This window comes from Nerophis lumbriciformis, linkage group LG38 (genome assembly GCF_033978685.3).
Source record: "Nerophis lumbriciformis linkage group LG38, RoL_Nlum_v2.1, whole genome shotgun sequence".
Taxonomy (NCBI): domain Eukaryota; kingdom Metazoa; phylum Chordata; class Actinopteri; order Syngnathiformes; family Syngnathidae; genus Nerophis; species Nerophis lumbriciformis.
The window spans coordinates 4,474,821-4,489,111 of NC_084585.2; the positions used below are offsets into that span (position 1 = coordinate 4,474,821).

A 14,291-nucleotide genomic window follows, 5' to 3' on the forward strand; every position below is an offset into this window, starting at 1 on the left:
GTGCAGTGATTTCTCCAGATTCTCTGAACCTTTTGATGATTTTACGGAGCTTAGATGATAAAATACCTACAATTCCTTGCAATAGCTGGTTGAGAAATGTTGTTCTTAAACAATTTGCTCAGGCATTTGTTGACAAAGTGGTGACCCTCGCCCGTCCTTGCTTGTGAACGACTGAGCATTTCATGGAAGCTGCTTTTATACCCAATCATGGCACCCACCTGTTCCCAATTAGCCTGTTCACCTGTGGGATGTTCCAAATAAGATTATGATGAGCATTCCTCAACTTTCTCAGTCTTTTTTGCCACTTGTGCCAGCTTTTTTTTTTTAAACCATGTTGCAGGCATCAAATTCCAATTAAGTTAATTTTCGCAAAATAATAGCAAGGTTTTCCAGTTCAAATGTTAAGTATCTTGTCTTTGCAGACTATTCAATTAAGTATTCTGTTTTTATTTACCATTTACACAACGTGACAACTTCACTGGCTTTGAGTTTTGTATTACATAGTCCGGCCTCCGGCCACATTTTTTAACCCAATGCGGCCCCCAGGTCAAAAAGTTTGGGGACCCCTGCTATAGTATCATGTAGCAGTATATCAATCAATCAATCAATGTTTATTTATATAGCCCTAAATCACAAGTGTATAGCTATGCTAAACAAGAAATACTAATTACAAACATAATAAAATGATATCTTACTGTACAATGTCTGCTCTCACTTTGATGACAACTGATAGCATGTCCTTATCTTCCCGTTTATATGAGGAATGAATCATGGCAACAGCTGTTTCTAAAGGGACGGGGGGTTGTAAACAGCCGCTGCCTTTGGCCGCTGCCTTTGGCCGCTGCCTTTTTTTAAACTTTCAACACTTTTATATCTATAGATCAACTTCAGATCTATTTGTTGACAGAGTTTACTTATTTTTTTGTATATTTCTTGAAATATTTTCCCCATAAAAATATTGTTAGTGGAATATTTGATGTGAAATAAATATGTAAATAAATCCTAACAAAATTGCTTTTGGTTCATAATTATTTCTTTGAACGATGAGTGTTGAAAAAAAGTCTCAGGGATCAAAAAGTATTAAAAAAATAAGGCATATATCACTAATTATTGTTTTTACTTTCAAATCTTTAGACCAACTTCAGATACATACGTCAATTATACGATTTTGAGCAATGACCGTTTTCAGGTAAAAAACAACAAAAAAAAACGCTCTGACGAAAGATTGTACGCCTCCTATTTTATTTGGACTTTCCCTGATTACATGGCAACAGCTGTTTCTAAAGGGACGGGGGGTTGTAAACAGCCGCTGCCTTTGGCCGCTGCCTTTTTTTAAAACTTTCAACACTTTTATATCTATAGATCAACTTTCTATTTGTTGACAGAGTTTACTTATTTTTTTTGTATATTTCTTGAAATATTTTCCCCATAAGAATATTGTTAGTGGAATATTTGATGTGAAATAAATATGTAAATAAATCCTAACAAAATTGCTTTTGGTTCATAGTTATGTCTTTGAACGATGAATGTTGAAAAAAAGTCTCAGGGATCAAAAAGTATTTAAAAAAATAAGGCATATATCACTATTTATTGTTTTTACTTTCAAATCTTTAGACCAACTTCAGATACATCCGTCAATTATACGATTTTGAGCAATGACCGTTTTCAGGTAAAAAAAACAAAACAAAAAAAAACGCTCTGACGAAAGATTGTACGCCTCCTCTTTTATTTGGACTTTCCCTGATTACATGGCAACAGCTGTTTCTAAAGGGACGGGGGGTTGTAAACAGCCGCTGCTTTTGGCCGCTGCCTTTTTTGAAACTTTCAACACTTTTATATCTATAGATCAACTTCAGATCTATTTGTTGACAGAGTTTACTTTTTTTTTTCTATATTTCTTGAAATATTTTCCCCATAAAAATATTGTTAGTGGAATATTTGATGTTGAAATAAATATGTAAATAAATCCTAACAAAATTGCTTTTGGTTCATAATTATTTCTTTGAATGATGAATGTTGAAAAAAAGTCTCGGGGATCAAAAAGTATTAAAAAAATAAGGCATGTATCACTAATTATTGTTTTTACTTTCAAATCTTTAGACCAACTTCAGATACATCCATCAATTATACGATTTTGAGCAATGACCGTTTTCAGGTACAAAAAAACAAAAAAAAACGCTCTGACGAAAGATTGTACGCCTCCTCTTTTATTTGGACTTTCCCTGATTACATGGCAACAGCTGTTTCTAAAGGGACGGGGGGTTGTAAACAGCCGCTGCCTTTGGCCGCTGCCTTTTTTTAAACTTTCAACACTTTTATATCTATAGATCAACTTCAGATCTATTTGTTGACAGAGTTTACTTATTTTTTTGTATATTTCTTGAAATATTTCCCCATAAAAATATTTAAAGTGGAATATTCGATGTGAAATAAATATATAAATAGATCCTAACAACATTGCTTTTTGTTCATAGTTATTTTTTGGAACGATGTATGTTTAAAAAAGTACTAAAAAAATAAGGCATATATCACTATTTATTGTTTTTACTTTCAAATCTTTAGACCAACTTCAGATACATCCGTCAATTATACAATTTTGAGCAATGACCGTTTTCAGGTAAAAAAACAAACAAACAAAAAAACCGCTCTGATTTGGACTTTCCCTGATTACATGGCAACAGCTGTTTCTAAAGGGACGTGGGGTTGTAAACAGCCGCTGCCTTTGGCCGCTGCCTTTTTTTAAACTTTCAACACTTTTATATCTATAGATCAACTTCAGATCTATTTGTTGACAGAGTTTACTTATTTTTTTTGTATATTTCTTGAAATATTTTCCCCATAAAAATATTCAAAGTGGAATATTTGATGTGAAATAAATATGTAAATAAATCCTGACAAAATTGCTTTTGGTTCATAATTATTTCTTTGAACGATGAATGTTGAAAAAAAGTCTCGGGGATCAAAAAGTATAAAAAAAAAAATAAGGCATATATCACTATTTATTGTTTTTACTTTCAAATCTTTAGACCAACTTCAGATACATCCGTCAATTATACAATTTTGAGCAATGACCGTTTTCAGGTAAAAAAACAAACAAACAAAAAAACCGCTCTGATTTGGACTTTCCCTGATTACATGGCAACAGCTGTTTCTAAAGGGACGTGGGGTTGTAAACAGCCGCTGCCTTTGGCCGCTGCCTTTTTTTAAACTTTCAACACTTTTATATCTATAGATCAACTTCAGATCTATTTGTTGACAGAGTTTACTTATTTTTTTTGTATATTTCTTGAAATATTTTCCCCATAAAAATATTCAAAGTGGAATATTTGATGTGAAATAAATATGTAAATAAATCCTGACAAAATTGCTTTTGGTTCATAATTATTTCTTTGAACGATGAATGTTGAAAAAAAGTCTCGGGGATCAAAAAGTATTAAAAAAAAAAAAAGGCATATATCACTATTTATTGCTTTTACTTTCAAATCTTTAGACCAACTTCAGATACATACGTCAATTATACGATTTTGAGCAATGACAGTTTTCAGGTAAAAAAACAAACAAAAAAAAACGCTCTGACGAAAGATTGTACGCCTCCTATTTTATTTGGACTTTCCCTGATTACATGGCAACAGCTGTTTCTAAAGGGACGTGGGGTTGTAAACAGCCGCTGCCTTTGGCCGCTGCCTTTTTTTTAAACTTTCAACACTTTTATATCTATAGATCAACTTCAGATCTATTTGTTGACAAAGTTTACTTCTTTGTTTGTATATTTCTTGAAATATTTCCCCATAAAAATATTTAAAGTGGAATATTTGATGTGAAATAAATATGTAAATAGATCCTAACAACATTGCTTTTGGTTCATAGTTATTTTTTTGGGACGATGTATGTTTAAAAAAGTACTAAAAAAATAAGGCATACATCACTATTTATTGTTTTTACTTTCAAATCTTTAGACCAACTTCAGATACATCCGTCAATTATACGATTTTGAGCAATGACCGTTTTCAGGTAAAAAAACAAACAAACAAAAAAACCGCTCTGATTTGGACTTTCCCTGATTACATGGCAACAGCTGTTTCTAAAGGGACGTGGGGTTGTAAACAGCCGCTGCTTTTGGCCGCTGCCTTTTTTTAAACTTTCAACACTTTTATATCTATAGATCAACCTCAGATCTATTTGTTGACAGAGTTTACTTATTTTTTTGTATATTTCTTGAAATATTTTCCCCATAAAAATATTGTTAGTGGAATATTTGATATGAAATAAATATATAAATAGATCCTAACAACATTGCTTTTTGTTCATAGTTATTTTTTGGAACGATGTATGTTTAAAAAAGTACTAAAAAAATAAGGCATATATCACTATTTATTGTTTTTACTTTCAAATCTTTAGACCAACTTCAGATACATCCGTCAATTATACGATTTTGAGCAATGACCGTTTTCAGGTAAAAAAACAAACAAACAAAAAAACCGCTCTGATTTGGACTTTCCCTGATTACATGGCAACAGCTGTTTCTAAAGGGACGGGGGGTTGTAAACAGCCGCTGCCTTTGGCCGCTGCCTTTTTTTAAACTTTCAACACTTTTATATCTATAGATAAACTTCAGATCTATTTGTTGACAGAGTTTACTTGTTTTTTTGTATATTTCTTGAAATATTTTCCCCATAAGAATATTGTTAGTGGAATATTTGATGTGAAATAAATATGGAAATAAATCCTAACAAAATTGCTTTTGGTTCATAGTTATTTCTTTGAACGATGAATGTTGAAAAAAAGTCTCGGGGATCAAAAAGTATTAAAAAAAATAAGGCATATATCACTATTTAATGTTTTTACTTTCAAATCTTTAGACCAACTTCAGATACATCCGTCAATTATACGATTTTGAGCAATGACCGTTTTCAGGTAAAAAAAACAAAACAAAAAAAAACGCTCTGACGAAAGATTGTACGCCTCCTCTTTTATTTGGACTTTCCCTGATTACATGGCAACAGCTGTTTCTAAAGGGACGGGGGGTTGTAAACAGCCGCTGCCTTTGGCCGTTGCATTTTTTTTAAATTTTCAACACTTTTATATCTATAGATCAACTTCAGATCTATTTGTTGACAGAGTTTACTTATTTCTTTGTATGTTTCTTGAAATATTTTTCCCATAAAAATATTTAAAGTGGAATATTCGATGTGAAATAAATATATAAATAGATCCTAACAACATTGCTTTTTGTTCATAGTTATTTTTTGGAACGATGTATGTTTAAAAAAGTACTAAAAAAATAAGGCATATATCACTATTTATTGTTTTTACTTTCAAATCTTTAGACCAACTTCAGATACATCCGTCAATTATACGATTTTGAGCAATGACCGTTTTCAGGTAAAAAAACAAACAAAAAAAAAAACCGCTCTGATTTGGACTTTCCCTGATTACATGGCAACAGCTGTTTCTAAAGGGACGTGGGGTTGTAAACAGCCGCTGCCTTTGGCCGCTGCCTTTTTTGAAACTTTCAACACTTTTATATCTATAGATCAACTTCAGATCTATTTGTTGACAGAGTTTACTTATTTTTTTTGTATATTTCTTGAAATATTTTCCCCATAAGAATATTGTTAGTGGAATATTTGATGTGAAATAAATATGGAAATAAATCCTAACAAAATTGCTTTTGGTTCATAGTTATTTCTTTGAACGATGAATGTTGAAAAAAAGTCTCGGGGATCAAAAAGTATTAAAAAAAATAAGGCATATATCACTATTTATTGTTTTTACTTTCAAATCTTTAGACCAACTTCAGATACATCCGTCAATTATATGATTTTGAGCAATGACCGTTTTCGGGTAAAAAAACCCAAAAATAAACGCTCTGACGAAAGATTGTACGCCTCCTATTTTATTTGGACTTTCCCTGATTACATGGCAACAGCTGTTTCTAAAGGGACGTGGGGTTGTAAACAGCCGCTGCCTTTTTTTAAACTTTCAACACTTTTATATCTATAGATCAACTTCAGATCTATTTGTTGACAGAGTTTACTTTTTTTTTGGTATATTTCTTGAAATATTTTCCCCATAAAAATATTGTTAGTGGAATATTTGATGTGAAATAAATATGTAAATAAATCCTAACAAAATTGCTTTTGGTTCATAATTATTTCTTTGAACGATGAATGTTGAAAAAAAGTCTCGGGGATCAAAAAGTATTAAAAAAATAAGGCATGTATCACTAATTATTGTTTTTACTTTCAAATCTTTAGACCAACTTCAGATACATCCGTCAATTATACGATTTTGAGCAATGACCGTTTTCAGGTAAAAAAAAACAACAAAAAAACGCTTTGACGAAAGATTGTACGCCTCCTCTTTTATTTGGACTTTCCCTGATTACATGGCAACAGCTGTTTCTAAAGGGACGTGGGGTTGTAAACAGCCGCTGCTTTTGGCCGCTGCCTTTTTTTAAACTTTCAACACTTTTATATCTATAGATCAACTTCAAATCTATTTGTTGACAAAGTTTACTTCTTTTTTTGTATATTTCTTGAAATATTTTCCCCATAAAAATATTCAAAGTGGAATATTTGATGTGAAATAAATATGTAAATAAATCCTAACAAAATTGCTTTTGGTTCATAATTATTTCTTTGAACGATGAATGTTGAAAAAAAGTCTCAGGGATCAAAAAGTATTAAAAAAATAAGGCATGTATCACTAATTATTGTTTTTACTTTCAAATCTTTAGACCAACTTCAGATACATCCGTCAATTATACGATTTTGAGCAATGACCGTTTTCAGGTAAAAAAAAAAACGCTCTGACGAAAGATTGTACGCCTCCTCTTTTATTTGGACTTTCCCTGATTACATGGCAACAGCTGTTTCTAAAGGGACGTGGGGTTGTAAACAGCCGCTGCCTTTGGCCGCTGCCTTTTTTTAAACTTTCAACATACGTCAATTATACAATTTTGAGCAATGACAGTTTTAAAGTAAAAAAAACTTGCCTGCATGGCAACATTTTATTTATTTTATTGTAATATTTCATGTTTTTTTTCTTGTAATAGTATTTCAAAAATATCTTGCGGGACTTAAAAAAAAAAAATAGCTGGAATGATTGAATAAAAACAATCCTATTTTTTTCCCCTGACAGATGAATTCAGCAAACAGGGTCGAGGGATGCTTCTCTTCTACACCCTGAAGAACTCCACCTTCCCCGAGTACGTCTTCCCCACACCTTCTGGCGTCCTGTGCCTGGACATCCACCAGCAGCATACCCACTTGGTGGCCGTAGGATTCTATGACGGCTGTGTGGGCGTGTACAACCTGAAGAACAAGGGACTGGACCCCGAGTACAAGAGTACTTCTAATACTGGCAAGCACACCGACCCCGTCTGGCAGGTCAGGGTTCTTCTGTCTACTCCAGTGATTCTAACCAGTATAATGACAACATTCAATACAGTAGTGTAGTAGACCTAAGTATTCATTAAAAACAAGGCAGAGGTTTTATTTGATACGTATACTGTACCTAAGATTTTGGCCTGTGTAACGTTACACACAGTTTGAACAGTAACACTGTGTTTGAATGAAACAAAACACAAGTAATTAGATAGAACCCCTAGTCTACTACAGTGTACTGATGAATTATAACTAGTTATAGTTCCAATCAGGTGTGCTGGCAGAAGGATGACTTGGACAACTAACCACACTAACTAGTTGTAGTTGCAATCAGGTGTGCTGGCAGAAGGATGACTTGGACAACTAACCACACTAACTAGTTGTAGTTCCAATCAGGTGTGCTGGCAGAAGGATGACTTGGACAAATAACCACACTAACTAGTTGTTGTTGCAACCAGGTGTGCTGGCAGAAGGATGACTTGGACAACTAGCCACACTAACTAGTTGTAGTTCCAATCAGGTGTGCTGGCAGAAGGATGACTTGGACAAATAACCACACTAACTAGTTGTTGTTGCAACCGGGTGTGCTGGCAGAAGGATGACTTGGACAACTAACCACACTAACTAGTTGTCGTTGCAACCAGGTGTGCTGGCAGAAGGATGACTTGGACAACTAACCACACTAACTAGTTGTAGTTCCAATCAGGTGTGCTGGCAGAAGGATGACTTGGACAACTAACCACACTAACTAGTTGTAGTTGCAAACAGGTGTGCTGGAAGAAGGATGACTTGGACAACTAACCACACTAACTAGTTGTAGTTCCAATCAGGTGTGCTGGCAGAAGGATGACTTGGACAACTAACCACACTAACTAGTTGTAGTTGCAATCAGGTGTGCTGGCAGAAGGATGACTTGGACAACTAACCACACTAACTAGTTGTAGTTGCAATCAGGTGTGCTGGCAGAAGGATGACTTGGACAACTAACCACACTAACTAGTTGTCGTTGCATCCAGGCGTGCTGGCAGAAGGATGACTTGGACAACAACCACACTAACTAGTTATAGTTCCAACCAGGTGTGCTGGAAGAAGGAGGACTTGGACAACTAACCATACTAGTTAGTTGTAGTTCCAATCAGGTGTGCTGGCAGAAGGATGACTTGGACAACAACCACACTAACTAGTTATAGTTCCAACCAGGTGTGCTGGAAGAAGGAGGACTTGGACAACTAACCATACTAGTTAGTTGTAGTTCCAATCAGGTGTGCTGGCAGAAGGATGACTTGGACAACTAACACACTAATTAGTTGTAGTTCCAATCAGGTGTGCTGGCAGAAGGATGACTTGGACAACTAACCACACTAACTAGTTGTAGTTGCAATCAGGTGTGCTGGCAGAAGGATGACTTGGACAACTAACCACACTAACTAGTTGTAGTTCCAATGAGGTGTGCTGGCAGAAGGATGACTTGGACAACAACCACACTAACTTGTTATAGTTCCAACCAGGTGTGCTGGCAGAAGGATGACTTGGACAACTAACCACACTAACTAGTTGTTGTTGCAACCAGGTGTGCTGGCAGAAGGATGACTTGGACAACAACCACACTAACTAGTTATAGTTCCAACCAGGTGTGCTGGCAGAAGGATGACTTGGACAACTAACCACACTAATTAGTTGTAGTTCCAATCAGGTGTGCTGGCAGAAGGATGACTTGGACAACTAACCACACTAACTAGTTGTAGTTGCAAACAGGTGTGCTGGCAGAAGGATGACTTGGACAACTAACCACACTAACTAGTTGTAGTTCCAATCAGGTGTGCTGGCAGAAGGATGACTTGGACAACTAACCACACTAATTAGTTGTAGTTCCAATCAGGTGTGCTGGCAGAAGGATGACTTGGACAACTAACCACACTAATTAGTTGTAGTTCCAACCAGGTGTGCTGGCAGAAGGATGACTTGGACAAATAACCACACTAACTAGTTGTAGTTCCAATCAGGTGTGCTGGCAGAAGGATGACTTGGACAACTAACCACACTAACTAGTTGTCGTTGCAACCAGGTGTGCTGGCAGAAGGAAGACTTGGACAACTAACCACTTTAACTAGTTGTAGTTCCAATCAGGTGTGCTGGCAGAAGGATGACTTGGACAACTAACCACACTAAATAGTTATAGTTCCAACCAGGTGTGCTGGCAGAAGGATGACTTGGACAACTAACACACTAATTAGTTGTAGTTCCAATCAGGTGTGCTGGCAGAAGGATGACTTGGACAACTAACCACACTAACTAGTTGTTGTTGCAACCAGGTGTGCTGGCAGAAGGATGACTTGGACAACTAACCACACTAATTACTTGTAGTTCCAATCAGGTGTGCTGGCAGAAGGATGACTTGGACAACTAATCACACTAACTAGTTGTCGTTGCAACCAGGTGTGCTGGCAGAAGGATGACTTGGACAACTAACCACACTAACTAGTTGTCGTTGCAACCAGGTGTGCTGGCAGAAGGATGACTTGGACAACTAACCACACTAACCAGTTGCCGTTGCAACCAGGTGTGCTGGCAGAAGGATGACTTGGACAACTAACCACACTAATTAGTTGTAGTTCCAATCAGGTGTGCTGGCAGAAGGATGACTTGGACAACTAACCACACTAATTAGTTGTAGTTCCAATCAGGTGTGCTGGCAGAAGGATGACTTGGACAACAACGACACTAACTAGTTATAGTTCCAACCAGGTGTGCTGGCAGAAGGATGACTTGGACAACTAACCACACTAACTAGTTGTCGTTGCAATCAGGTGTGCTGGCAGAAGGATGACTTGGACAACTAACCACACTAACTAGTTGTCGTTTCAACCAGGTGTGCTGGCAGAAGGATGACTTGGACAACTAACCACACTAACTAGTTGTCGTTGCAATCAGGTGTGCTGGCAGAAGGATGACTTGGACAACAACCACAGTTTCTACTCCGTGTCCTCGGATGGTCGTGTTGTGTCTTGGACTCTCATCCAGGTTAGTTTTCATGCTGCAAAGTTCTCATAGTCCAGTCCAAGCTTGTGTGTAAATATATATATATATATATATATATATATATATATATATATATATATATATATATATATATATATATATATATATATATATATATATATATGTATGTATGTGTGGGAAAAAAAATCACAAGACAAGAAGCGCATATGCCAAATTTTCAAAGAGAACGGCCTACGGATCACGATTGAAGCCAACAAGCAAACCGTCAACTTCCTTGACGTCACTTTCAACCTGAGAAATAACAGCTACCAACCATTCACGAAACCCAACACAACACTCCAATACGTGCACCATGACAGCAACCACCCACCCACCACCACGAAAAGAATACCTACCGGAATTAATAAAAGGCTATCGATGCTGTCATCTAGCAAAGCTGAATTTGACCAAGCAACCCCCCCGTACCAAAAAGCCCTTGATGAAAGCGGATACAATTTCACCCTCACCTATGAACCCACGTCAGGAAACCAACCGAAAAAGAACAGAAAACGAAACGACATCATCTGGTACAACCCCCCATACAGCAAAAACGTCTCAACTAACATTGGACACAAATTCCTCAATCTGATTGACAAACACTTTCCCAAAAACAACACCCTAAGAAAAGTATTCAACAAGAACAACATTAAATTGAGCTACAGCTGTATGAACAATATACGACAAATCATCTCAAACCACAACAAAACAATTGCAAATGAGCCGTCGGCCCCCGGACAGAGCGACTCCAAAACCAACAAAGGCTGCAACTGCCGCAAGAAACCTGATTGCCCTCTCAACGGGGGGTGCTTACAAACATCAGTTGTTTACCAATCTAAGGTAACACGCAAGGACATTAACACATCCGACACATATGTAGGATTAACCGAGGGAGAGTTTAAAACCAGATGGAACAATCACAAGGCTTCTTTCAGGAACCAAAACCTGCGGAATACCACAGAACTCAGCAAACACATTTGGGACCTCAAAGACAATAATGTTGAATATTCAATAACATGGCAAATTCTTGCATCCAGCACACCTTACAATAGTGGTAATAAAAGATGCAACCTATGCTTGAAAGAGAAACTGTTTATTATTTACCGTCCAGACCTGTCATCCCTCAACAAGCGCAGCGAAATTGTAACAGCATGCCGCCACAGAGGGAAAGACCTCCTAGGTAACACATGAGCCAATCACCACGCCCCTACGCCAGCCTGTACCCACCCACTCTGTGCCCTATATAAACCATGGTATGTGAATGCTTCCATTAAAATCTCCTGATGATTGAGGGAACCCCTCATGAAACAGGCCTGTAGAGATGAAGTAGTCTTGTGATTTTTTTCCCCACACATACATATATATGTATGTATGTATATATGTATAACTGCATCACAATGTATTTGTGTTAATGCAGAATGAGCTCATCTTCTCAGACGCCATAAGGCTAATGCTAACTGGTCCAGTGTCTGAGGGCCCAGATGGTGTTGGTGAGGTCACCACAGGTGAGAATATTATTCATATCAATATTAAATATGTCATGTCATTTCTCACAGGAAAGCGTCTCTTAGTCAGGTTAGTGTAATAATACTTTGTACCTGATGTCTACAGCTGGTGGTACTTGCATGGACTTCCACAGGCAGACGGACTCTCTCTTCCTTGTGGGCACTGAGGAGGGTAAAATACACAAGGTGTGTTGGAATTGATTGATTGAAACTTTTATTAGTAGATTGCACAGTACAGTACATATTCCGTACAATTGACCACTAAATGGTAACACCCCAATAAGTTGTTCAACATGTTTAAGTCAAGGTCCATGTAAATACTGCCATCTACTGTACATGCATATGTGACCCACCCATAATGTGTCACATTTTTGTGTTGATTCATTTATTTTATTTTGTGGTTTGAATTCGTTTTTGGAGCTGTCATTACACATTTATCAGTATTCACATTGGTCAGTAGGGGGGCAGTAGGGCGTTTCTTCCCAATTGAATGCTATCACCTGCAGACCGGAAGTGTCTTGTCATTCTGATGAGCGCGACCAGTCTGTGAACAATTGAAACGTCCTGTGTGCTTTTTCCTCCTGTATAACAGGTTAGTTTTGGTGAATCAACTCACTGAATAATATCCATGTGATCTTTATAAGTTCAAGTACACATTCTGATGGTGGAGCCTAACTCTAAAGTGTTTGTGAGTTGTAGTTTGTATTTGTGAATGAATCCAGTGCACAGCTGCAGTAATCAATACAAAAAGGCGACGTGAGTGCGCAATGTTTATATAGGAACTTCTGATCCTAATTCAGACTCCCAAATTAGAGCTCCCGTTTTCTTATGGATTGTATAATGTATATTTGTATAATGTGTGTGTTCTGAAAAAATGACAGAGAATAGAACAAGGATGGACAATTCAACCCTTAACTCAACAATGAGTAGATGAGTGTTATGTGTGTGTATATGTGTAAATAAATGAACACTGAAATTCAAGTATTTATTTTATTTATTTATATATATATATATATATATACATATATATATATATATATATATATATATATATATATATATATATATATATATATATATATATATATATATATATATATGTGTAATAAAAAATAAATATATATAGCTAGAATTCACTGAAAGTCAAGTATTTTTTATATATATATATATATCTTAACCACGCCCCCAACCACGCCCCCGGCCCACCCCCGACCACGCCCCTACCCCCCACCTCCCGAAATCGGAGGTCTCAAGGTTGGCAAGTATGCCTGGAGGTGTTCTTTTAGTGCGGTTTTGAAGGAGGATAGAGATGCCCTTTTTTTTACACTTTTTTTGGGAGTGCATTCCACATTGATGTGGCATAGAAAGAGAATGAGTTAAGACCTTTGTTAGATCGGAATCTGGGTTTAACGTGGTTAGTGGAGCTCCCCCTGGTGTTGTGGTTATGGCGGTCATTTACGTTCTGGAAGTAGTTTGACATGTACTTCGGTATCAGGGAGGTGTAGCGGATTTTATAGACCAGGCTCAGTGCAAGTTGTTTGACTCTGTCGTCCACCCTGAGCCAGCCCACTTTGGAGAAGTGGGTAGGAGTGAGGTGTGATCTGGGGTGGAGGTCTAGAAGTAATCTGACTAGCTTGTTCTGGGATGTTTGGAGTCTAGATTTGAGGGTTTTGGAGGTGCTAGGGTACCAGGAGGCGCATGCGTAATCGAAAAGGAGTTCCCGCTAGAATCTCCATGGTGCTTTTGTTGACCTGAGAGGAGATTCTGTAGAGAAATCTCGTTCGTTGTTTGACCTTTTTGATGACTTTGGTCGCCATTTTATCACAGGAAAGATTAGCCTCTAGAATGAAGTGTCAGGGCTTTGAAATATCACACCAGCCCTAAAGATGATGTAGTCTGCACTTTATTTATGACTACTGTTGCGTTTGGACCAGTTGTTCCTCCCAGGGAATTCAAGCGGCTGGTCGCTCCCAAGCTCTTTATGACAGTACAGCTGAGAAGAAGAACCACCAGAGACAGAATAGGTATTTTGTAATTTTATCTCCAAAGCTTTGGAAATATAATGAGACCAGTCCAGCATAGAACATTCAATCGCGCAGCTAAGATGGTCTGATCTAAAATATGGAAACCTTCTCTTCTATAAAGTGTCTCTCCCTCCCACCCTCGTTGTCTTGTCTCTCTTTCTCGCCCAAACACATGCCCATTGTCCTCCTCAGCTGGACACAGGAACAGATAAGGAAAAGGAGTATCTCTCCTCCTTACATTCCAAAGTCAAGGTTAGCACACAATATTTGCAGACAACCAAAAGACCACAATTGGAAGAAGAACACTGGCTGTTTTGTAATATGATAATGAAAATAAA

At 37.1% G+C, this 14,291-nt stretch overlaps 1 protein-coding gene across 3 annotated transcripts in view; it reads left to right on the forward strand.

Annotated features, from left to right (window-relative positions):
- dnai1.2 (dynein, axonemal, intermediate chain 1, paralog 2) overlaps positions 1-14,291 on the forward strand; it is a 57,291-nt gene that overhangs the window by 18,063 nt on the left and 24,937 nt on the right. For all 3 annotated transcript variants that reach the window (XM_061932223.1, XM_061932221.1, XM_061932222.2), the window contains exons 13-16: positions 7,144-7,391; positions 10,320-10,409; positions 11,842-11,929; positions 12,036-12,115. In XM_061932223.1, coding sequence (XP_061788207.1) covers positions 7,144-7,391; positions 10,320-10,409; positions 11,842-11,929; positions 12,036-12,115 — 506 coding nt within the window. The remainder of the gene's footprint in view (positions 1-7,143; positions 7,392-10,319; positions 10,410-11,841; positions 11,930-12,035; positions 12,116-14,291) is intronic.